Source organism: Columba livia, chromosome 10, assembly GCF_036013475.1.
Source record: "Columba livia isolate bColLiv1 breed racing homer chromosome 10, bColLiv1.pat.W.v2, whole genome shotgun sequence".
In the NCBI taxonomy this organism is placed as follows: Eukaryota; Metazoa; Chordata; class Aves; order Columbiformes; family Columbidae; genus Columba; species Columba livia.
Genome location: NC_088611.1, coordinates 5,267,040 through 5,293,379, shown reverse-complemented (window position 1 = coordinate 5,293,379; position 26,340 = coordinate 5,267,040). Strand labels below are relative to the sequence as shown.

Below are 26,340 nucleotides of genomic sequence, written 5' to 3'. Positions count from 1 at the left end.
GACTTAAGTGGAATTCATTTCAAAAGGTATCTTCGCAATAAAATATATCTGCAAAATACATTCTGGAATGTTTTAGCTGCTACTGCTATCACTTAAGAAATCTTTTTTCCCCATATAGACTCTTATCTTGGCAAAGAATAAATTGAGAAAGGAAAAAAAACCCAACAACTTACAGTTAGGACCAAAGTAATTGTTTTGAAACATATTGCTCTAACTCATAAATGAAGCTTCCGCACGTCACCCAAGAAGAGCTGCTGCTCTCCCCACCTCCGCGTCCTCGAAGCTGACACCTAGGGGTGTCCTGACCAGAACATAAAAGTCAGGAGGAAGACTTTGTTTTGAACCATGACGCACAGGAGACAGAGGTAAGAGAACATGGCAAGATAGCACTATGGACACCTTGAAATTGTGTGGTTTAACGGCGAGTTAGACCGAGGATCCTCCTAGCTGGTAGCACAGCTCATTGGCTACCACCTTCATTAAAATCAAAGCTCTCAACCATTAAAAGCTGCCCATTTACCAAATTGGAAAAAAGTATCTCCTGAAGCACTTCTATTAACATGATGTCTGCAGGAACAGGACTCATCTGCCAGAACAGGACCTGGGGCCATAGAGTCGTTGAAATCCAGAGAGGTCTCTCCCTCGGGCAAGGAGATACTGTGCTAGAAGGAGGAACACACACACACGCTGTGATCGAAACACTCAACACTGTTCTGTAAACAAAGGACAAACTTACCACTGGAGCATGAAAACAAGTAGTAGACCACAAGGATCTCTATCAGACAGTAAGAATTAAAAAAAATATATTTTGAAAAGCCCATATGACCTAGGAATGACTGATTTGTAGTTAGAGCCCCAAGCTGGTGTCCAAACCACACAGGTGATTTCACTACTGACTTCAGACAAATGAACTTCTGTCTTATTGTTCCTATAATGTTAAAGGTATAGGAAGACACACCTCTGCACAGGACAAACTATCACAAGACCTCCTGAGCGCACACACCATTGACTGCGCATTGAGAATCGCTACCAAGCTGTATGCATTCAAACCAGTTATCCGTTTGAATCAAATGTTTGCTCTATTAAAAACAGTCGGCTTCCTCAAAATGCTTAATAGAGCTAGTCCTGGAGACTTGTTTACTGCCAGGGGTTGGGGTTAAGCAGCTCCTTCCTCTACAGACACCAGAGAGCGGTCCCTAAAAAGGTCAGTCTAAAGTTAGCTGGCAATGCAAATGCAGCCAAATGAGGAGGGAATAAAAGAGGCGCCTACTAACAGGATCACATACCAGGATTGGCACAGCACCCAGTTTCCCTTAGGGGAACCTGGATTAACCAGGCTACCCCCAAATGCCAGCTAAGGGCTTCCATGCCTGTTGCACAAGGGAACTTTGAGAGCCATACAGAGGCTGTGTGTCACCAACCCCCTCCATACGTGTGAACTCCGTGTCACCCTAAGGCCAGCTTCACCTCTTGAACCTTCTCAGGTGTGCAGTGAGGGAAACAAGACAACAGGTGACACACAGACCTGCACTAGGGGATATAAAGCAGGCACTGCATCAACTGGGAGGTTTTGCATCCCAAAACAAGGGCAACCCTTGCCACCAGGCACATCAATAGTGTGATATTCAGATGATACTGGCAGCAAAATGTGGTGCCAGGTCTGACCTTTCCAGGTCTCTCTCACACCACCTGCCAGCACCCCAGCTCAGCTTCTGTGCAGAGCTCAGTGGCTCCACTGGAGGAAATACAGAACCAACTCCCAGCCTCAACAGGCACAGCTGAAAGGCTCATAGGAAAACGGGGCACCCAGATACACCACCTCCCCACCACACCTGCCCAGCAAGAGGGAGTTCTGCACAGCAGCAAGGCTTGAGGGCTGCTGGCTCGGCTCTGCCCTACCCAGGCCTCGCACCGCCTGGGACGAAGGGAGCTCTGCAGGAGAATCACAGGCACCTTTTCTCAGCCCTACTCCACCAGACAAGGCCTCGGTACGTACGCCAGGCCCTGAAGCGAGGGCGCCGGCGGCGTTAGGACCCGGCACAGCACCCGCCGCCGAACACAGACACAACCACACAGCCCGCGCGGCGTAAATAGCACCCGGGCTTTTATAGCGCCGCTTCCCGGCAGCCCCCGCGCCCGGCCGCGCCGATTGGCCATCGGGCAGGCGGGGGCGCGCGCGCGCGCGGTCCGGGGGCGGGCGGGGCCGGGCTGAGGGAGCGCAGCGCCGCGTCGCGCCGGGCCGGTGAGCGCGCACGCCCCCGCCCCGCCCGTTTCCGTTCGCCGCTGCTCGAGCTCGGGCCTGTGGAGCAGGAAGCGGCGGGAGCGAGACCCAGCGCAGGCCGCAGGTACCGGGAGGGGCTCTCCGCTGCCTGGGGTGGGGGAATGCGCATCTCACCGGCTCTCCCCCTCCCCCCTTTTCTCGGCGCCGCCATCGCTGCCGCCGCCGCCGGGTGGGGCCCGCCCGCCCCCGCCGGGAACCCGCGCCGCGGCCTGCCGGCGGGGGCGGACGGGCCGGGCCGGGCCTTTCGCCGCCGCGTCCGGGCGGCATCGCGCGCACAAAAGGGGAGGGCGTATGCGGCGGCACGGCCACCCCCCTGAGAGCCCCCAAGTTTCCGGGGCCACTAACGGGGCCTTTTCCGGGCGGCGGGAGCGGGAAGGGGGGGCCGGGTGCGCTGGGGCGCGGCCCCAGGGGCTCCCCTGCTGGAGCCGCCCGCGCCTCGCCTGGCCCTCGGCGCCTGGGCCGCGGCGGGGACCCCGCTCCCGCCAGCTCCGCCGTGGGCGGTGCGGAGGCGCTGCTGCCCCCCTCTCCTCCCCCACTGTGGGGTGTGACACGAGTGGGTACCGGGCGGTGGGGGTGACCCGGCTGACTGGCAGCTTGTTGTGGTGACGTCACCCCGGCGCGCGGGAGGCGCCGCCACGCCGGAGCGCGGGGCCGGGGGTGAGCGGGGCCTCGGCCGCGCCTCGCGCGTGGGGCATGCGGGGCTCCGCGCGTGTCCCGCCAGCTGCGCGGGGCCGGGCCGAGCCGGCAGCTCCTGCGGAAGCGCTTCCCGGGGCTTGGTGGCGTTTAAACTTTCCGCTGGGCCAGAAAAAGCCTTTTGGAGTAGAACTGCAAACTTTTAATTTTGGTGGGTTTTTTGGGTTTGTTTTGCTAGGTTTTTTTTCTTCCGGCAGCCGAAGCCGGTGCAGCCTCAGCAGGCCAAGGGCACACAGACAAGTGTGTAGCAAAGAGCTCAGTTTGGGATTGAAATGAACTGGTAGCGCATTTAGCTTCATGTGGCACGACAGCCTTACCTTACTTAGACTGAAAATTGCCCAGCTTCAAATTATTTGCTGCCTAAACCTTCTTTTCCAAGAAGCCCGTTCCTTCAGGGGCAAGAGGAGCCTTGAGACCACTTCAGTTGTGTTTGGCTCTAAAATAGCCCCGCAAAACTAATTTTACAGATTCACAGAGTTAAAGTTATTAGAGAGACTCGGGGAAAAGTATTGTCCCCAGCGAAATGATGCCGTACCTACTTTGATATCCCTTGAAGTCTGTCTCTGTGAGGTATCTGGAATGGGGGGTTGTTTGTTTTTAGTTTGCTGCCTCATATCCAGCTTTTGTTTCGCTCCTAGTACAGTTCACCTGTTTGTGGCAGGGAACCCTTCACAGGCAGCGCTTCCCACATGCTCTTTCTGTATGGGATGCAGGATTGGGAGAAAACTAAATCCTAAGACCTTCCTAGGGAATGTTAGGTTTGTTGTTGCCTTTTTTTCCCCCCAGAGCATAGGCTAGGTAACAATTCTGCTGTTTGTGTGATTTTTAAGACAGTGCATGTCTTCTAAAAACAAGCTTTTATAACTCTCTTTTTATCTCAGAAATCTCAAAAATTAGTTTTACTTGTCCTAAATGTTGTTTGTGGCTCAAACTATTAGGCTCTTCAATAGCCTCATGGGGGATTTGTTTTTTCAGTAGGGAAATATGAAGTGTCTCCCTCCCTAAAAAGATTGTTTGTGAAAATTTTTTCTTTCTGTTGAAGGCTCTTTTAGTGCATCTGTGCCCTCGTCCTGCCCTGTTCTGGCCTTACCCACATCTCCAGCTACACAACACTAGCATTTCTGTTTCAAATACGCAGGCTAATTTTGGCTCTGATTTGGACCAAGGTTGCATGTTTAAAAAAAAAAAAAAAAGTTGCCATTAGCCTTATTTCATTTTAATTAGTTCACTGGAATGCTTGACAGCATATTCAGCATAAATGCTTGACATAAATTAATTTTAATGGGTGATTTGTATCATTTAACACTAGAATATGTGTTTGGGTTTTTTTTTTTTTAGTAATTTCTCAACACATAAATGCACCTTCACACAAGGGGCAAAAGAAATGTAGTCGGAGAGCTAAGCTGAGCAACTATTATGTTATCCCTCCTAGTTCACCAAACTTACGCTCTGGCCGAGTGCCACAGCAACTGAGCGCCAGAGGCGGGGAGTTCTCTGAGCCAGGAATTGACAGTAAAAACATCCTAAATGATCTTAACCGCCACCAGGATGCAGGACTAGCGATGGCTCTTCAGATAAGCAAATTCCAAATAAAAACAATTTGATAGTTAGGGGCTTGGAAATATCATTGTCTTTACGCATTTTTAAATCGTAACTTGTGTTTTTCCTACTTTTTACGCTTCATCTTTTTCCCCTCAATGTATTAATGTTGCCCCAAGTCCTGTTGGCTTGTCCTTATGCCATCTCTGCTCTCCACTCAGCCCTAGAAATTTCTAGCCTTGACTACAACCTTCTCACTAGCCTGTGGATCTTCTCATTGAGTCTCTCTGTAATATTTTATTCCCTGCTGCTCTGATATCGTTAGGTTCTTTCCAAGCTTCCACTCAGACACTTTTACACTGAATTGTAATCTATCTTATGTGTTATTCCACATCCTTTCAAGCTCTCATGTACTGTTCTGTTCTCTTACAACTTGTCTTCAAATGCAGTTCAGCTAATGGGGAGGAAAAGTTTAATCAGTGAGTGTGAGGAAGTCAGTATGTCGATAAAGGTGAGCCAGCATGCCCTTTAAATCTTAAATTGATTCATGATGAGTTTGTCCTAGTAGACAAGTAATAAGGGTGAAACGCCGTAATACAGAACAGTGCTGCGTGAAGTAAATGCACCTGATGGCAGCTCCCCTTCTGTCCCAGAGATACCGCTGTGCAAACGTGCACACTTGGATGCACCATGAAAATCCTCTGCTGCTTGTGTATTGGTGGGATTTCTCTCCTGTCACAGGGGGTGTTATAAATAGCTAGGCAGCTGAGTAGCAAGCAGTAGTTGCCTGTTACTTTTGGGATCATCTTAAAAATAAGCACAAATATCCCCAAAGACTGTCTTCAGTATGCTTGTTATCATTGCTTTAAGCCATTTTACACCACTGTTGGGTGTCCGGGTGCCTTCTAGCCTTGATATGATCTCTGTTCTCACCTCATTCTGATCTGTGAACAAAAGCATAATTGGGGTTGGTAGGGCAGCTCTGATGTGTCAGGACATCCTCTCTTCTATCCTTTTCCTATCACAATGTTTTCACTTGAGAAGGGCACTTGGGACAGTAAAAGAACTAAGATATCCATAGGCAACCTTTTAGTTACAATCTTTGCTATCCACTGTTGCATACGCACAACTAACAGCAAGTTCTTCCTAAGTTAATCACCTAATTAAACTAATCAGAACAAGGTTCACTGTCCTTCTCTGACCGGTCTTCATGACCAAGGTCCCTGGTAGAAGGAATGGATGGAGAGTCACTAGTATACCAAGCAAAACTGGGCTCTGTGCCCACGGGCTTTCTTTTACCTTGAGCTCTGACAGTTTGGGGGTTTTCATTTGTTGTTGTTTTTAATCAGAAAAAGGGCTTAATTCAGTCTCTTTGCTCAGTTAATTAGCAGTGCTTTGCAACAATAGGTAGTTCTGTCTCTCCTGACCATGTGCTGACTGATTGAACTGTCGCATTTGGAGCAGATCTCTAGGTATGGATGTGGACAAAGTGATTCCTCATCCTCACAGCTTTAAAGAAGGTTGTCTTTGCCTGCATCACTAGTTTGAAAAACTCGCAGCTCTCCAAGTACCAGTTATCTCTGTTTGCATTCTTCGCTAATGTTTCATTTTTCTTATATTTTACACCTGGAGGCTCTTTGTTTTTCACCTTCACCCTCTGTTCAGTTGAAGTTGTGCGAGATAAGAAGGTCCTCTTACAATAGGATCTTGACTTGGTCCTGACAAAGTGAATTGGCTGGTTTTTTGAACCTCAGTCCAAAAGCTGTTTGGAAAGGCAGGGTTCCATGTAAACCACAGCAGAACTAGGCTTCTGTGCTTGAAATTGACGATGTTGTTGGGAAGATTTTAAATTATACTGTGGAATGTTGACAGATGAGAATGAGCATGTCGTTTGGGATAAAGAAAGTATTAGAAATAAGAACACAGCCTTCAGAAGGTTCAAGTCATGAAGTTGACCAGAAAAATAAATAGGAACGTGAACTCTAGCAAGTTAAATGAAAAATATAAGGAACTGCCAGAAAGGCTCTGAGCAACATCATACTAATAGCAAAAAAAATTTCTTTTCCAAGCAGGAAGGTTGTTGGAGTCTAGAGGGCCAATAGACGATGAAGAAGGGAAAGAAATATTTGATGATGAAGCCATCGGTAGAAAGTTAAATGACTTATGTGCATTCCTGTTTACTGTGGAGGAGTCCAAAGAGGTTCCTATGCCAGAAATTCTCTTTATAGGGAACAGGACTCATTGGACAATCTGTCTCTGCTTGAAGTGTCAGCAAATAAGTTTTTAGAGCAAAATGATAAATATAGTTGCAAAATGCCAAGGCCAGATGGTGCTTGCCGAAGTGTTCCAGAGGAAGCTCGGGGATGAAATGACTGAATTATTAATTATGCTATGTAACTTTTTACTTAATACCTTGAAGCCAGGGAAGTAGAAGATGGCTTGCAAGGCAGCAGTTCAGCAGGATATTACAGAGTTCAGTGCCCTTCTTAAAAACAAATTTAAAAAAAAAAAAAAGGAAAGTAAACAGATGGACCAACAATTTAAGGTGGGAGAAAGTCAACATGGCTTTTGCAAAGGAAACAGTGCTGATTAAATCTACTGAAGTTTTTGAATGACTTGGCAAGCACAGAGAAGGGAAGTTTGGGACAAGAGAAGAATAGGGATCTGTGCTGCACCTCTGCTGTTCAGTGTACTCACAAATGGTCTGGTGAGAAAGGCGTTGAGTAGTAAGGGAAGAAAAGACAAGGGCTGACTAGGGAGAATTGCATCTTAGCCTTCTGAGACCGAATGACAGGCAGTGAAATGTTGAATGAAATTTGTGCCAAATAAATACAAGGGGGGGTGGGGGGGTATGTATCTTAGCTTTTTTTATGCAATGATGGGGTAAAAGTTAATTATTGCCACTTAGGAGGAATAGCTTGTCATAATTCTATGAAAATGTGAGTTTAATGTTCAACAGTGATCATATGAGCACAGGTGAGGGGCTTTGGGGAAAGGAATAAAGAAGAAAAGAGGGGATAGCATCATGGCTCTCAGTTCTTAGCACACTGATTGCCATGGGTTTGTGTAAAGGAAGATGGACTTTGAGATACAGTGCAACTGGAAAAGCAAAGAAGAGGCTGAGAAGAATGATCGGGGTAAGGAATGAATTCCATAGAAGGGATGCTTAAAACGATTTGAACCCTCCAGTTTGGCAGAGACATGACTGAGCTCAGTCTGATCTAGATCAACACCAATGGTGCCTCTCCTGCAGTCTGTACAGACACCACAGACTGCACACACAAATTGTTTTGAATGAAAATGGTTTACATGGCTTCAGAATCCAATAGATGAAAACACAGGAGAAAATGCTATCAAACTGGCTGTTGAGCACAAAGAGGAAAAAAACTGAGAATAGCCCCAAGCTGGAAACTGAGAAAGTAAACTTGCAGGGGTATCAATAAATTTGCTGCTGCTTCTGGTCTGTGTTTGTCATCTGAGAACCCTGCATGTGGGGTGCTGAGCTTGATGGGTGTTCGATCTGAACCAGCGCAATCTTGACAGGTGTCTTGCGGTGGGAGAAGAGGAGGAACGCAGGTCAGAGTGCCAGCTCTGGGTACAGCAGGAGTTGGGTTTAGTTTCTCTTGTCCGTGTGTGCTTTTGCTGCCAGCTCCGGGGCACTGGTGGGTGCCTAAAGACCGTGACCTCAGCCAAGCAGAACCTGCCTTGTTCAACGCGTGGTTGCCCATGTCCTCTTTGTCATGCTGGGGGTCTCTGGACAAAGGGGATTCCAAGAAATAATGTCACAACTGTCAAGTGTTTTGCAGATTGCACAGGAGTGGAAATCCACAGATCTACTATAATTACCTCAATATTAAGCCCTAATCTCATTTTGTTCAAAGTAATCTTGGGACTTGGTATTGCATAAGATAAGTGCTCTCGTAAGTCATCGTACCTACAGATAACAAGGATCTAGCCAGCAGTGGCAAAGTAGCAAGAATGTGAAGTGTGTGTGGAAGGATGGCAATGGCAGCCATGGGTCCTGGGGACAAAATAAAGCTTTCTGACCCCATAGTCCCAGCTTTGCCTTCAGCCTTGGAACAGGGACTTGTCATGGTAGAGTAAGGCAGGGGAGAAGTGCTGTAATTAGACTTCTTTCCTGGGTTCTGAAATGGTATTAATTTACTAATTGTATAGAAAAAGGGAGGTGAACAGCATAGGGGTGAACTTTGCAGGTAGCTGAGAACAAAGAAAACTTGTAGTAGACCAGGAGGACCTTGCTAAGTTTGGAGTTTGCAAAACAGAATGCATTATGACAATGTTAAGACAGAGAGTTTTGCTTGCATATATTGCTGTTTTAGTTTCTAACAATTTTGGCGTAAACAGGCTTAAAAAATACATTTCAGGAACCTACTTTTGTGATATTTTCCCCCCAATCAAGTGTTGAAAACAAACTAAATAACCTGACTTGGAAAGGAAATGGAGGCATCTGTTTTGTTTGCACTTAAAAAAACAATGCAAGTAAGCCCTACAGCTGAAATGGAGAAAAGTAAAAACTGGAAGTAGAAATATAAAACACAAAGTCAAAAGCACGAAGAGCAACTGGGAGAAAAAGGGAGCTCAAAGAGAAACTTATGGCAAAGAAATGATGAGCCTGAAGAGTTGAAATGTGTCAGAAACAGCGAAGCCTTGCTGTGTGCCCTGCCATGAACCTGGCTCGTCCCCGGTGCCCTTGTCCTTGTTTTACCGACTGAACGCTCAGGCACCAGCTTTTCTCACCACTGCTTAGGATCTTAGAGAAGGGTCTGTAGTTGTTTTCTTCCTTGGTTGTCTCTCTTCCGGATTGTCCTTTTTCCAGTTCTGCCATAGTTGTTCTTCATACGGACGCTGTGCTGTAGTTAATCATCTGTGTTGCTCTGCTCTGAGTCACTTCCAGTTCCTTTGTAGCCTTTTGACATGGGGAGGATCAGAACTGCACACAAGAGTCAAAAGATGTAGGTGTGCTTGGGGATTCCTGTGTCAGCTTAATGATTCCTGATTTGTTCATTTTTCCTAATTCTTAATACTGGAATTTTTAGTGTGAGGTGTGATTTTTTTTTTAATTATTTAATAGCTCTTCAGAGTGTTGAGCTTGTATTTCAAAAGAATTAACTATATAACCCTAAAATATTGCCCTTGAATAGCAGCGATCAGCTGCCAGTCCATCATTTCATATCAGAAGTTGAATCTGGTTTTTACCTTGTATATCACTGCACATTTATCTATTTCAAATTTTATTGGTTAGCCACAGAGCCTGTTAAGGTTCTGAAATTTATCACAGTAAGCCCTTGCCTTTATTACCTGAACATCTTGGCATCACCAGTAAATTTTATTGTATTGCTATTTGTCCTCGCGTTTTTGGGTCATTTATGTATGTCAAGCTGTGCAGGTTCCACTGGTGATCTTATGTGAGAGCTGAGCATTTCTTTCTCTCTGGTTTCCTATCTTGCACAAGTTATTTATCTCTACACAGGGAACTTCTCTGTAATCAGGTATTTTGATTATCTCCTTAAATTAAAAAAAAAAAAAATTAAAATAATAGAAAGATTGAATGGTGTTGCAGGCCTGATCTGGCCGGGCTTGGTAATTGACACCTCTGTTTTGATACATAACTCAGCTCTGAAGATCTCTGGCCTGAGAATGGAGGGGTTTTATATAATTTTTCTTTTCCCAGAAAGTTCTTTACCTACTGCAGCAGTTTAAGGAATCTGAAAGAATGCTAATATGCAGTAATAATAAGGAGAAGTAGGACAACCTTAATGATTATAATCCCATCAGACTAAGGTATCAATCCCAGGTACAATAATGGAATAAGTAACAAAGCGTTCAGGAAAGAATTAAGGCAATGTCACTCAACCTGGACTGGGGGAAATAGAAACAATTAGTGTTAATTGTTTCAGTTTGGTTCTTAAGTACAGGTGTTCATCTTAGCCTTCAGCTGACACTTGACAGTAATTGCATGTCATTTTCAGTGAGAAACGAAGGCAATAGAAAATCAATATGGTTCATATTAAATTTAGTAGAAACAGGACACTTTAAAAGGCAAGTGGAGACTGCAGTGCATCTGTGTCTAGTGAGAACATGAAGGAGTTAGCTCTTGGGCTGTATTTCTTACCAATCACCTGAAAGAAATGCAAAATATCAGTATGAGGAGGCCAAATAAACGAGGAAGTGACAAATAAAGCCCCATTAGTAATGCAGAAAATGTAACTAACTGCTGGAGCAAGAAGCACAGTAGGGGATTCTCTGTTATCACCTGTTAAAGTCAAGCTAGTCCCTGCTTGAGTCAGTGCAAAGAGTGAAAGGTGTACAGGGAATGGCCCAGCTGCTGCTTGTTTGCACTTGAAACGCAGCTCAGGGTGTGGTTCTCTGATACGGGCTGAGTGGGTCTAACAGCACACCCTTGTCAAAACAGGGGCGTCTCTGGGCTCCAGCAGCCCCGCTGCCCTTGGGGGATGGCATGGGGTGGGAAGGTACGTGGTGCTGTGCTGCTAGGCTTCCAAGGGCCCTCCTGGCTGAAGCACCGTGACACCTCTACGGCTTTATTACTGCTTATGCTAGGAGCAGCCAGCTGACAGATAAGGCAGTCGCTACTGTTGAAGGTGTGAAGGTATTTAAAAAAAAACCATACCACCACCAAAAAACACTGCAACTCTGTGGTAGGATGCTTCAGTCTGGAAGGTCTGTTACGTGAGCAGCAGAAAGAGGGTGAGAGGCATAAATTGTTCACTCTCATTTTGTTCTCTCATTTGGGGGTTAGGAGGCAGTAAAAGAAACTTACAGGGACAATCCTGAATTTGAAGGAAGTGGCTTTATACACAATATGTAATTAGGCTGTGGGAACTCCCTCCAACAGGATATTGTGAGTGCTGGAAGTTTACATGGGTTCAAAGGGAGTCTGGGCAAGCTCATGGAAGAGAAATCTGAGGTTACCAAATTCATGGGCACCACATCTGACCCAAGAAGATCCTGAGCTGAAATGGTTGGAGACTGGAGGGCGCAGAGGGGGAAGTTTCTCACTCTTTTTTTCCCGCTTTTTTTCTGTAGGAATCCACTCCTAAGCTGGTTCTGAATGCCAGGCGCTGAGGTGGAGAGACCAAAGTCCCAAGCCCATGCACCCATTTTTATATGTGTGTAGGCCTGTAGTGAAGGATGGTCTGGGGGTCTTTATATGTAGGAAATATAAGTTTAGCTGCAGGGACAAGTTGGTTCCCTGGTCGGTGTTTGTGCTGGAGCTGCTTGCAGGACATAATGCTGGGTGTAGTGGGCTGCAGAGCTCACAGCTTGGGTGTTAGAAGATAGTTTGTGTTCCTGGGAGAGTTTGGTGCTGAGGTGTTATTCCTGCAAAGCATGGGTGGGTGGGCTGTACGGCGAGAGCGCGCAAAGCAAAATGTTTTGCTCTTTCCTGTGGTGGTTAGAAATCAAGAAAATTTATCAGAATCAAAAGCAATTTTCTTTGAGAGTCAGATAAATTGTATGTTGTCATACAAGATCTATCCTGAAGAGGAGAGCAAGGGCAAAGGCTGTAATTTGATAGGATGAATCCAGCTTTGAGGCTTCACATGATATCTCAGATTAGACGTTCTGTGTCCGCATGACACACAACACGGATCTAGTACTGCCTGCCAATTCAGGTTTCCTCAAAAATTTTGCGCTTGGCAGGCTTTATGCTGGATGAGGTATCACCTGCCCCATCGCAGCCATCATAGAGGCAGGATAAACAACAGACTGTGTGCTAACTGAAATGCATTGTATGCGTATGCCTGTTAAACACCAATGTTGTACCTCTGGATAACTCTTTATGACTGTATAAAATTCATCGGTCGTTAAGGGTTCACCGGGGCTGGCACTGAACCAATGTTGTTAAGACCTAATGTAGTTAAGCTGACCCTGCTCCCGGTTCTGGTGATGTGGTACAAAGAGGCTTGAGCTGGTTATTTGTGGAGTTAGCTGACACCTGATGAGGTTTATTGGCCAGGGTTGTAACACGGTTATAGTGCTCCCAATTTAAAACTGGCTCTGGAAGTGCACGGCTATGCGTGCAAAGCACTTTTTGTGAACTAGTAAAACTTGCTGGGCTGGAGCCTAGTTAACACACAGTCTGAATAAGCTGCTGGCAGAAAGCTGAATGCTCTGCTCGCCCTGTCCAAGGACCTTCCTGAAGGACCTGTGTCCAGTATTTTAAACCTGTTGGATACTACGCTGACCTTCTGTGTTATTTTTTCAGTTGTACTTCAGTCTTACAATTGATAATTTCTGTTTCATCATGGATTACATTTAATGTGCAATGTCAGTAGCCTGCCCTGTGCTTTGCCAGTTTTGGAACTTTTTTCAAGTGTTAAATTTCATATGTAATTCTCAAAAAAAACCCCCCATCAGCTATCTTTTTCTTAGCAACTGCTCCCACATAGAGCCATAGTTGGAAATAGGTCTATTCTGCAGTACTGTCAAACTGCTTTATGTGCTGGATGCTGTAAGGCATATAAATATAGTTGTTTCCCAAAGGCCTTGTTAGCAATGCTGTAAATAATGTGGCTTATCAGTTTATGAATGCATGTGTCCACAGGCAGATTTGCACAGAATTAAGTAAGTGTTAATTATTGAAATAAGCTGTGTTTACTGTCTCCTGTATAGTGGTGACTGCATTCATGTTTTTAGAGTTTGTATCCCATTGGCTTGTAATTGAACTGTATTTGTACCCCAGTAATACTTGATTTCAAGTTGTATATGGTACCAAGTGAGCATGATTACTCTGGGCATGGAGTTCATTTGTCTTTACTTGCAGTGCAGCTGTACAGGTGGGTTCTATTCTGGATGTCTTTAGAAATAAAGACAATAAATAAGTGGTCACTTGCTGCATGGTTTAGTGTGTGTAGTTTTTCCAGGACTTTTTAGGAACCTGTAACAGAAGCATAGGATGTATCTAACTCCTTCATGTGATTGAATCTCCCTCCTCTCCCCCTTTTTTCTTACTGCAGTCCCATGGTGGTTTGCTACCCATTTTGCAACTTCTGCAAGAGGTGAATTAGGGTCATAGTTTCCTTTACTTCACAACTGTTGCTATTTAAGAGCATAGCCCATCCTGTGTGGGTTATGTAGAAAAAAAAAATAGCACATATGGGATTACGTATGCTCAAAGGAGCTGATTTAAAGTAACATGGATAGCATTTCAACAGCAAACTGCAAGATTTCTGACATTTGTTTGTACATACTTTCACTAATGAGAAGTGTAGTGGAGGGAAAAAAAGGTACAGAATATATGGTTGCTGACATTTTCCATTGGTACTTCCATGCAGGAGAAGGTTTTGAGACACTCACCTCCTGTTGGCAAATAAGCAGCTGGGAGATGTGGGAGCCGTGGGTTCTGCGCTAGAGGAGGGTGGATTGGAGTGGTTACGTCCTTCTGCTGTCCTCTTCCTGGCCTGTTTGCCTGCACCCTCCCCATTTTCTGCTCATGGTCTTTGGACCATTTCTCCCACCAAATGCTCCAGTTTCCTCACTGTCTGTATGCAGCTGCCCTAAAAGCTGAGCTATTTGCTTTTTGGGCTGATCTGCTTTCTGCTCCAAACTGTTTTGGTGGTTCTTGGTTTTTATGCCAGACTTTGCTAAACAACCAGAAGAAAACTGTGGAGAAAGCCTGTTCATCCATGTCCTCTTCATCACTGGAGTCCTTGGGGAAACTCATTCCTCCTCCCACTCAAGCTTGAACAAAAGTGAGCATATTTTAAGAATAAATGCAGATCCTGGTGCAGAGGCAGTTCTCCTCTGTGGTAGGTAGAGGGCAGGGCTTGACTGGTCAGGATGGGGGACGCTTGAGTAAAGCTTCATCTTCTGGTCCCTCAGCCTTGCTCTGGTTCCTCCCGCTGGCCGAGGGCAGGGGAAGTGCCGCAGTTGAGAAGAGGACCAGGCTGGGAGTGCTCAGCTGCAAACCCTGCGAGCGCCGGGTGTAGGGGGGACAGCGGCAAAACAGCCTCTACAAGGTTTCAAAACCCTCACCAACATTTTGGTTTGAAGGACTTCAGCAAGATGAGGTGGGAGAGAATTTAAAAGATGTTTCCCCCTCAGCATCAGAAACATCGTTAATGGTCCTGCTGAACTGTTTTTTCTGAGTTCTTGCTAACATATGCAGTCATCCAGATCTTTCTGGACAAAACTGTGCATTATACAAGGGATCTGCTGGTATGGCATAGCAGGCAATAGAAATTTGCTAGTAGTTGACTGGTAATTGACATTAAGTCTAGTTGGGATGCCTATGTGATGGTAAAGGGCTGTTTCTCTCACTTTATTACTTTCTCCAGGATGAGATCCAGAGTGACACAGGCAAACCTGGCATGTTTGTTACCAGCTTATCCAACTTCAGAATGTCAACAGTATGTCCGTAGTTCTCACTCGTGCTGTGTGGCCTTGGGATTTGCAAGAGAGGAGGCACTGGAAATGTTCTTTGGAAAAATACGTAGCATGCTGGAGAGGCAATTCCATTGCAGTAAACAATACTTGGGGGGAATACGTTTAAAACATGGAAAAAAAATATTTTCCCTATTTATCATTCTTCTGGAGTATTTGCTAGATTCCCTTAACAAGCAAGGCTTTATGCTGCGTGAGTCTTGGAAATAGCAGCCTCATGTAACAAGGATATTAGTGTGGCAACTCTCAGCAAACAGGAGCTCCTTGTGTTGTAACCTCCTGTGATGTTATTGGGATTGAGTAAACGATGTCTAAAGCTCTTGTAATATCCGTGAAAGGCCCTGGCCTAGGTTGAGGAAATGTCATAATTGAATCTCTTCCATTCAGATGAGTCACTTGACTCATGTTGTGAGAGTTTCCACTTTGAATCTAGCAGACTAGCTGGTTTTAAGAAACCCGTAAATGCAAATGTGGGAGGAGTGGTTCATTTAAGAGTAGGAAAAACTGCAGATCTGTCATCTTGCTGCAAAGACGGCACAGATTCCTCTAGACCAGCCATTGTCCATGTACAGTCCTAAAATGACATTTGGCCCTTTGAAGACAATGGCGAGGTTGATGTGGCACTGGTGAAAATGCGTTTGACAGCCCTGCCCTAGAAGGTCACTGCAGCCATTCTGCTGCACTAATTGGGGTAGAGTATTTCTTGCTCAGTGTTCTGTGTGCATCGTCAGTGATGCTTTTCCAGCAGCTTTCTGGATTTATTGGTCTCTCCCTACTCTATGCATTGCATAAAAGGATGAATGTGTAATACGTATGTTCAGTTACAGTGAGGCAGTAGTACCTTGTATTTGGTCTGTTTGTAATATCCTCTTAGGTAGTTCATATAGTTTGGCATTTTTTTAACCTCTGAATGTAGACACATACTCACTAGCGACATGCTGTACTGCAGCAAATTCTGGGTTGCATGTAATGTGAGTACTGTATGTCTGAGTATTTGCCAGACCTGACGATCACTTACAGCTCCCCACTGGATAGGAATGTTTTTATTTTATCTAAAAATAATTTGATAAGAGATGCTGATCTGTACACTGAATTCTCTAAATTAGGAATTTATTATTGTAACTATGCTAATGCATGGATTACAGGAGGCCAGATATCTGCTAAAATTTGAAGACCACAGATGGGGGTTTGGGACATTGTAGCACCACTAGGACAGTTTCTGTGTGCACGGAGGCCTCCAGCACTATGGAGGAGATGAGTCTGTTGTAAGAAGAAAGCTGGTGCAGGCCTAGCAGCAGCATTCCACCCTTGAACATCCACATGTTGAACAGAACTGAAATATATTGTTCTGGCAGCAAGTAAGGGTTCAGCCTCACCAGCAGAGAGGAAACTTCAAGTACCATGAAGCTGTAGAGTTTGTAATCACTAGTGTCCAGGAACGAGTGGCTGTGATGTTTGGTGATTTCTGAGGTTGATGGAGGGGTCTGTCCCGTGATCAGACCTGGCATCCTGAGGCACCTCTGTCTACCCAGCATTTACAATCTGAGCTGTTTCTGAAAATCTGTTGAGATCCATAAACAAAGGAACCTCGGCCTATGCTACATGCCCAGGGAAATGCCTGAGGTGAGCGAAGCAAAAGCAGGTGCTAGGGCTTTGGAGACAAGTGAAAGCTCCAAGGATAGCAGTGGTGATCTTTGCATCCTGAAATGAATTGTATACAACATATTTGCTCCAAGGACATTATGCAGAAGGAATTATTCACTGGTAATGCTCTGGAAGGTGAAACTAAAGTAAAAAAGGTGAGAGTGCCACAGGTCACCAAGAACAGATAAGGTAGCCAGGGCTTTCTGTGAGAATCTTGACGGGATGCTCTAGAAGTTGGTGATGAGGGAAGTTGAATTGCTTAGATGTTCAATGTACTAGACAGAAGGGACCGTTCAGCAGGTTTGAGATGTCCTGGTGACCATCCTGCACGTAAAAGACTGAGCAGAGGAGTCTCGGGGTGGGTGGTGAGCAGCGGGAAGGAGGCGGCTGGGTGCACGCAGCTGATGGGCACTGGTCACAGAGCGCTCTGCCACAGGGGGTCCAGGTAACGTCAACAGAGCTCAGGAAGGGTTCAGGCAAGGAGACTTTTCTCAGGAAAGGGGTACTGAGATCAAGTAAAACTCCTGAAATAATTTTTTAGATATATAATTTTCAAGCTGTTGGATTTTGGGGGTGGTTGTTTTGGTTTGTTTGGAGGGTTTTTTTTGTTTGTTTGGAGTTTTTTGTTTATTTTGGTTTTGTGTTTTGGTGTTAGGGGGGTGTTGTTGTTGGTTTTAGGGAAAGATTTATAGAAATCATTAGTTCAAATTATGATTTTTTTTTACAGAGTTACAATTGTCTTGTAGACTTTACACATAAGTATGTAGAAGCCAAAGCATAAAATGAGATCCAATGGACAAGGAACACTTAAAAAAAAAATCTAGAGTGACAGAAGTATTTGGAGGAAGGTAAAGGCAGAGTTGATCTGATAATCCACAGAAAAAGACAGTTATCCGTAGGTGATGCTGGAAAGGTCACCTGCCCTGGGTACTATTGCAGGTCACACACGTGCTCAGCATGGGAGGGAGAGGAGGGAGGATCCTGAGGAAGGACGTGTTATCCCATTCCCACATCCACCTGCGTTGTCTCCAGTGGCGTTTCATCAATGACCTAGATAATTACCTGGGAATCGTGATTATTAAGCTGGCACCTGAGAAGGGCTGTGATTAAGCTGCAGGACAGCACTAGAACTTGGAGGTAGAAAAAAACGTCAGAGGTGAGAGAAAAGCATGACAGAAGAACATTTAGCTGGGTGAATAGAGAACAACTCACTGTGTAGCAGTCCTGATGAAAAGACCTGGGAGTTGCCATGAGTTAAAAGTGGAATGTATCAACAATGTTGTCTTCTGGGAAGGTATGGGGGGCAAAGATGGACACTTCCAGTATGGTGTTTGAGCAGTAGTATATCCCGGAATATAAATAAAATAATCCTTCAGCTCTAATTAATGTGGGTAAAGCCCTAAGTGAAATACTGGATTCAGCTTTTAGGCTCCATGCTTTGGTAAATTTGTGCCAATTGGACTGTGTTCAGCAGGGAACAACAGGAAGGTCTAGGAAATATGATTTACAGCGAAGGCTTAAACAAACTGGAATTGGTTGGCCTGAAGACTACATGAAGGCATATATTCTCAATGGCACTAGGGAAAGGGAATAATCTCTTCTCCTATGCCTGTGACAAACAGGATAAACAGTAGTGGGCTTACATTGCATCCAAGAAGGTTGAGGTTACATGTTGGGGGTTATTTTCTCATAGTAAATATTGTGGAGCACAGGAGTAGATGGCTTCAGAGGTTTTGTAGGACTCAGCAACACAGGTTTTAAGGTCAGATTAAACAAAACTGAGAGTAGGTAGAACTTGTAAGTAGTTGATCTTGACTTGGTACAGAGGACAGATGATTTTCAGTTCTGCAAATATCAAATATTACCAGTGCTAGAAACTCTTCAAAATCATCTAAAATGAATGAAAGAATACCTTTTTAAAGCTTGGATCGTTTAAAACCTTCCACAGATTTAAAAATAACCCCCAGTCCCTAAGGTAAATAACTTGAATGTGTGAACATATATATTTACAAGGTGAAAGAAGCTTATTTTAGAGATAGATTTGAATTACTTGAGCAGTTGTGTCTGACAAGCTCTGCAAGCCCTTGAGCCCTTCCTGCTTCATGTGCTGAAATGGTCCTGCTCTGGCTGCACCTGGAGCAGAAGGACAGAACCTCTGTAACACCCACTGCTGCTTCACCACCTAATAGTGCTAAAGGTTGCTTCTAGGTAGTTAGCTTTGCCTTTCTACTTAGAGAAGAAAAGAGGTGGAAAGGAGAAAACATTTTTGCAATGTCTTTTAATTCTCTTCTGTGCCTCTTTGTACCCTTTTGCCCTTGCCTTGTCAGCAGCCCTAGTCGTCCTCACAGAGCTTTGTACTGGGATTGTCATGGAAAAAGTTAACTCACAAGGGTGCTCCCCTGTGCTGTTTTGGTCATGCAATGGGAGGTATTATGATGGCGTTGCTATTTGCTCCATTTCCAGGAAGCTCCATGGGATGACTAAGCGGCTTCCCCTGGAAACGCCTTCGTGTTCTAGAGAAGAAAGTAGTTACGGGTCTGTCCTCATTCCAGTCCTTGCAGCCAGATCCCTCCCTAAATCTTCAGCTCATTCCTGCAATGGCTGCAAGTAAATGCCCAGAGAAAAGAAATAAGAGAGCAGGCGCATGTATAGTGCTTTCCAAAGTACTCTCACAGCCCCAAAGTACTTTTACTGTGGGGATTTTCTAAGGCAGATGTGTTTTCTGCATTCTTTAACTCACGCAGGAAGCTTCTTCCATGTACTTGCCCAGTCTCCTTTAGGCCTGTATAAATTTATTGTGTCCACAACATCCTCTTGTTCCTAAGGCTCCTTGCCTTGAACCTCATTTGCTTAAACCTCATTTACCTGAATCGTTTTCTACTGTCTTTTTATCCCGCCCCCCGCTCACATTTGTTTGTGGGAAGTGTTGATGAACAATCAGTCTCTATCTGTACTATTTGGGTTCACTTGTGACTTTGTAGAAGTTTGCAAAATAAATCCAACACAATCATCTCGTTCAGTCCCACCCTGACTCTAGGCTTTTGTTAAACCTTTAGAAGCTTTTGTAACATCTTTTTGAGGTCAAAGCTGCATGTAAGCAAGCCATGAATTTGTATAGTCCTGGTACAAATCAGTATGTTGAACAGCACAGGTCTGTGGAGCATCAGGGTGGTGTCTCCCTCTATGTCCCCCTTTGCTTACAGTAAGCTGATAGCAGGCAAAATAACCTGGTAACAGTGATGTCCCGGAAAGCAGGGTGCGTACTTCCAAAACCCTTCGCAGTGTGGCGGCTGTAACCCGAGGAACAGACTGGTTGCCTTGAGTTCCTTCCGTGGGTGCTCTGATGAGGCAGCGGCTCCTCAGCTTATGGCACTTTGTCATTAAGACAATTCAGCGTGACAGGAAAACGTTACTGCCCCGCATCTCATATTCGATTACCTACAAGACACTTTTCAGAAGGTGCTTTAGGGCAGCGCTGCTTGCTCACTCGCAGTCTCTGGACATTCCCATCTTAACCTTTAGAATGCGTAAGGAAATGCCAAACCAGGCTGGGCTCCTCTCCGTTCTGTTATTTTTGCACCCAGTAGCTCAGTGGTGTGTTGACGATTCTAGAGAATGTTTTTCTAAAAAAGAATGGGAATTTCAACTTGCGTGATTCCAAACACCTCTCTGCGTCTCTAATGGACATGTAAGCTCAATTTGAAAGTTCTTATTAACTGGAAACTTAGTGCTTGTTAATTACTAGCATCTCAGTTAAAAGCTGCAGTGGAAGAATTAATAAGTTGTCGTTTTGTTTTTCAGCTATGGCAGCCATTCGAAAAAAGCTGGTTATAGTGGGTGATGGTGCCTGTGGAAAGACCTGTCTGCTGATTGTATTTAGCAAAGACCAGTTCCCTGAAGTGTATGTTCCCACCGTCTTTGAAAATTATGTAGCAGATATTGAAGTGGATGGAAAGCAGGTATGTGTACGTTTCTGTAACAGTCAAAATGAACTTGCATTTATTCAGAATAGCATGGAGATCTCTACACTTCTTTAATAAGTGATTAGTACACATGCTTAGTGTTTATGTTGTAAATACATTTCTAAGTATTAAGCATTTTCCTGTGGAACAAATATTAGCCTTGCTAGGACCTGCTCATGTCCAGTGTCTGTTTAACATCCTATTTCTAACCTTACACAAATTGAAATGCTAAAGTGGCCAAGCATACCCACAGCTCCCTGAGCTTTATTCATAGTTTATACTTCAGTAAATCATTAAAATATTTCATTTTAGTTTAAAATATTTTGAAAATCGGTTTTCAATCCGTATGACCCCAGCTCCTTTCGTTTGCCAAACCAGCGAGCACGCTGGACCGCGGCTGCAAGGGGCAGTTTTCAGCAGGCTGCTCTCTGAACGCTGGATGGGTTGCCTTCTGCATTTATGTCACGCAAGGTAATAGATGACATGTAAAAATTGCCACTTTCAGGGATACTCTGGGAGCACAGAAAGCTCGTGCCTTGAAAGCTCAGCTATTTGAGCTCACTGCCTTGCCCCTTGCTGCGACGTGCGCCTTTGCACTGGGTTCAGGTGCAGCCAGAACATCTTTCAGTCAGTTCTAGTTCAGATGCAAAGGCAGATTGATTGAAACTGTTTTGATCCTGATTTGAACAAAAACTTTTTGAACTGGTTTTGGGCTTTATGTTAAATTTGATTTCCTACTGTTACAGGCACGGGTTGTTTGTGGGTTTAGTCATGGTAGTTTACGCTATTCGAGCCTAAAAAGATCTTTTGGCTCCCTTATATGAATCGGTTAAAAAAAAAAAAGGCTTTTAGATTAATATTGGAACATACTTTCCCCCCAGGTGATAGTTTCTGCAATTTCTATATTGTATCTTAGACTCTGAGGACTATTGGTTAAAATATGCATGATATCAATTTCCCTCTCTTATTATCTAGTCAAACTTATCATTCCCTTCTGCCTAAATCTCTGCATCTCTAAATGGGTTGAACAGAGTTGTGCCCTATCAGCTACTTGCAGCTGGCATCCAAATAAAAACTATGTGAGCAGCTTGAGCAATGCATTTTCTGTTGTGGAAATAAAAGGTGCATTTTTTTGTAACTAGATGACATACCTTATCCAAGCACTTTGTCTTCTGAAGACCTGGTTACAAAAGTTGATAGGAGAGCGGTGCTTCAGACCGTTCTGTTTGACAGCCACTTCCCTCTGCCGTCCCAGAAGAGCGTTGCCAGGAATGTTCAGAAGCCTCGTGAAGACAAAACGGTGATGGTACAACATGTAGTTTTTTTAGATAGAGCCATGGGAGCTGATTTCAGCGCCCAGACATCGCTGTACAAAATATGAACATTTGCTACAGAATTTGCATTTGCAAATTGGAATGCAGAAGTGACTCTGAGAGAAGCTAAGGTTTGGTACCTTCGCAATATAACCAGACAGTTGCATCGCACATTCAGGCTCACATTCGGATTCCAGTTCTGCCTGCCTGTCTTTATCTGAGCTGCTGTTGACTTTTTTTACCTGAAATTTTTGAACATAAGAGCTTAAACAAGAAGGAACCCATGCTGTTGCAAAGGCAGATGCATCAGAGGATCTCAAGCAAGAGTATGCCTTAGGAGCTTGATTATAGTTTTAAAATTTCCTAGTTTAAACGTTGGCTATTCCTTCTGCAGTGCTAAACAATCCTATTAGGGTGTTCTCCCCTAGTTCCACTCTAAGTAGAAATATTGAGAACATTAGCTGCTTTACTCAGTTCTTGGTAAGAAGCTGCTTTACACACATCAGGTTTATTTCAAAGCAAATTGCAAGTGTAAATTTCTGCTGTGGTGGGGCTTCAATGAACTTGTGCACAAGTAGGTACAGTCTTGACATTTCTCAGTCACTACAGGTTCCAGATGTAAACCAATTGAAAATATGCATAGTCCTAAAAAGCATATACTTAGAGCCTATTTTCACTGAAAATGGGCATTTCTTGAATGCTTATCAGAGAAATTCCCAGCCCTTTGGAGCCACTTCCCTTTGATTCTTCTGTCTTGCTTTTCTGCTGGTAGGTTTTATGTCCTTTCAGAGAACTGACACTGGTCATGGGTATAAATAAAAGCCCCATAAGGTGCAGTAAATTGGTTTTTTTTTGAGTTATGGCAGGTAAAGTTTCTGATAGTTCTCCTGTCAAAGTGGTTTGTTCTGTAGTCTCCTCCTTTTGAGTGCTGTTGACTGAGATATTTTACCCACTTCTCTTGGGTTACTAGCTTCAAAACTTCCCTGGTGATCTGACTAACTGCCTTGATCTTTCTTCTGCAGGTTGAGTTGGCTTTGTGGGATACAGCAGGACAAGAAGACTACGATCGACTTAGACCGCTTTCTTATCCAGATACCGATGTTATACTTATGTGTTTTTCAATTGATAGCCCTGATAGTTTAGGTAAGCAGAGCGTTAACTGAATTGTAACTATGTGTCGCTATATTCTCATTGGAAATTGTGCTGTAAAATATATTTTCATGTGCTGTAATGGCTGCCAGCTTTCCTAGTTTCAAAATTCACACCCCAAGCGAGCGGGAAGGCCCTGGCTGCGCGCTGCTGCGTCTGGGTGCAGCCACAGAACCGCTGCTTTGACTGTAGTGCAAAAGCTGGCTTCAAAATGCTTGCCTAAGTTGTTCTTTCAGGCAAGAAAACAGTGCCATGATAGCTAATGTCTCTTCAAAAGCGGAATGGAATTTTGTGAAGAAAAGCGGTTACGTAGCCTGCAGGTACATCCAGTGCTGAATCTCAGGTGTCTGAGAGCTGCTGAAGGCAAAGCCAAATGTTTTGGACTGTTCAGCACTTCCTGCTATATAGAATTTATCAAGGTTTTGCTTTCAAAAGCTCTCAAGTTTTCCTGTGTACAAATGTGGATTAATTTGCTGCATATAGGGAGAAATGGCAAATCTGCAAGTGACTTACACAAAGTCTTTGTTTCTGTGCATCTGTAATTATAAGGAAGAAGTGATGTAAAAACTTGCGCTTCATGGTTACACTTCGGGGTTGTGCCCATCTTCAGTTTCGGAGAGAAAGAAAATGTTTCTCTTGAGGCAAAATATTCTGTAACGCTCTACTTAGAATTCTGCATGCTGTTCTTATGCCGACCCTAGTCAAGTAGCTACTGAGAGATGTAGAGAAGCCACGGGTCTAGGCGTCCTTCAGCCTTAAAATCACCATAGGCAGGCTTGACTTTTTTGGTAATACCAGAACAGGTCTATTTGCTTCCCAAATTAAAAGTAGAAAAAAGGCATCGGTGTGGATTAGCAAGTTAAAACCACCCAGGCAGCAGGTAAAAGCTTTAAAATAAAACTCTCCGCAGAAGTGGGTTTTGGTACAGTCACACTTCTATTGATTTTTTTTCAGAAAACATCCCAGAGAAGTGGACCCCGGAGGTGAAGCATTTCTGCCCCAATGTGCCTATCATCTTGGTAGGAAACAAGAAGGACCTGAGGAATGACGAGCACACAAGACGAGAGCTGGCCAAAATGAAGCAGGCAAGTTCCTTTCTGATAGTCGCACAATGAATGAAAAAGGTGTAGTGGTTGTAGAGCATTAAATGAGTGGCCGCAGCCGCCAGCTCCCTATGGGCTGCATAATGAACACTTCCCCGTGACAGAAACCAGAAAGTATGTGTTAGCTTTAATCAAGTGTTTGTTTTTTAATATTTGGAGATTTAATTTTTAGAAAAAGGCACTTTCAACAATGAAAATGGCTTTATGGGGTTACTAGCAGTCAGCTGCTCTCCATGCTGGAGAGCCGGATCCCTGGGCTAGAAAGGAATCCAGTAGCAGCCATCAACACATCAAGTGCACGCACACTTGCGTTGTTCTTTATTCTGTATATTCAGGATATGAAATGAAACCATTTAATGGGTAAATGTTTTGAGGCAATAACCACAGGTGCTGCAGCTTGTTCCTGAGCCTATCACTATGTTTCATATTCCAGTTGTGTCTGAAACCCCCTGCTTGGGTATGAGACTGCAAGTACTCTGCTTTGTCCTGGAATTATTGTTCCTGTTGCATAATATTTGTTGTAAACAAAGACTGAGGCATTAGTTTTGGGATTTGTTCATAGGCTTTTGTTACAATTGTGGCAAAGAGTTGCATAAACGTTTCCTCAGAAATAAACAATTTGCTCAAGTTTCAAAGAGTCTTGCAGCTTTCAAGCTCAGAGGTGTTAGAAAACCAATCGTGCCCTCAAGCTTTGGCGCAGCACGCAACTCTGCGTCCTGTCTGTGTAATCCAGTGCGTGCTGCACCTGGAGAAAATAAGCAAATTTCATTTTAAACCTGCTCTTGTTATTTACAGGATCGCTCTCAGGGGAGCAATTAGTTACTAACTAACCAATTACTTAGGTGCATTTAATCCAGAAATTCCTCTGCCTTCGTTGGGAAGCTGGCTGGGAAGGGGAAGGCGGGTGTGCGTTGCTGTGGCTTTGGATCGCTCTCACCTGTGGCTTTTGTGCTGTTGCAGGAGCCTGTCAAACCCGAAGAAGGAAGAGATATGGCAAACCGCATTGGTGCATTTGGGTATATGGAGTGTTCGGCAAAGACCAAAGACGGTGTGAGGGAGGTTTTTGAAATGGCCACTAGAGCTGCTTTGCAAGCCCGGCGTGGCAAGAAAAAGTCCGGGTGCCTTCTCTTATAAAATGTGGCCAGAGGAAGATGGCCAAAGCAGCACCCTGCACTTGAGTAATTTTGAAGTGCTGTTTATTAATCTTAGTGTATGATTACTGGCCTTTTTCATTATCTATAATTTACTTAAGAGATTTAAAAATCGAGTCATCTTGCTACCAGTATTTAGAAGCCAACCATGATTTTTATAACAATCTGCATCAAATTCATCTGTGCACCCAAGGTTAACCTCAACATTCCTCTAACAAACCTTTTCTGCACTCACAGGATATGCCAGGCGCTAATTGAAGACAATTCTCTATCTCGTTTCTTCTCTCTAGAAAGAGAAAAAGCTGTCAACACAGAGGATTGCTCTGTAACTACTTTATAACTAACGTCCTATTCTAATTGAGTACAACAGTTACATGGCTGTATGTGGAATCAAGTGTAGCTTCAGTGCTATCACATTTAGGAAGATCTGATTTTCATGGCTCAGTGGTGTAAAACATTAGTTTGAAAATGTGATCACTCTGAAATGACCAAGTCCCATTCAGCTAAGGAAAAGTGAGGGTTCTGTGGTTTCATGTTAGTTACCTTTTAGTTACTGTGTAATTAGTGCCAGTTTAAATGTATGTTACCAAAAATAAATCTATTTACCCCAGCTTAGATGTAGTATTTTTTGTATAATTGGATTTCCTAATACTGTTACTTGTAACCTCTGCGTTAAGGTGTTCTGGGTTTTTTAAGAAACTGTATTTGAAAATAAAGTCCGATGGAAAGCAGCTGATCCTCTTCCCCTGTTCGTTTGTAAGTGTCTGACCCATCTGAGTTACTTGAGCGGTCTGCACACCCAGGAAGAGCTTTTCCGTGATGTGCCGTAGGGATGAGAAAAGACAGCCTGCTCACACTCAAAGCTTCTGAACTGTTCAGTTGCCTTAAGTTCATTGCTGGACCCAGTTTCAAAACAAAAAACAACAAAAAAAAAAGAAACTTTTTGTGTAAGTTTGGTTACCATGTAGTGATCAGACTCCTAACCTGTGAACTTCTTGCTGTTCTGCAGCCAACTAAACTCTTTCTGTATTTTCATTTTTCCAACAACTAATAGAATAAAGGCAGTTTTCTAAGCTCCCTGTA

At 44.2% G+C, this 26,340-nt stretch overlaps 2 protein-coding genes across 2 annotated transcripts in view; one reads left to right on the top strand and one right to left on the bottom strand.

Moving 5' to 3' along the window:
• LOC110363556 (bcl-2-binding component 3, isoforms 3/4-like) overlaps positions 1-2,548 on the bottom strand; it is a 6,147-nt gene extending 3,599 nt beyond the window's left edge. The window contains exon 1 of the mRNA XM_065074807.1: positions 1,833-2,548. Within this exon, the coding sequence (XP_064930879.1) occupies positions 1,833-2,548 (716 nt within the window). The remainder of the gene's footprint in view (positions 1-1,832) is intronic.
• Positions 2,187-26,340, top strand: RHOA (ras homolog family member A). Its single transcript, XM_065075040.1, has 5 exons — positions 2,187-2,345; positions 20,381-20,538; positions 22,877-22,997; positions 23,958-24,088; positions 25,067-26,340. The coding sequence occupies exons 2-5, from the start codon at positions 20,383-20,385 to the stop codon at positions 25,238-25,240; spliced, it is 582 nt and encodes a 193-aa protein (XP_064931112.1). The 5' UTR covers positions 2,187-2,345; positions 20,381-20,382; the 3' UTR covers positions 25,241-26,340.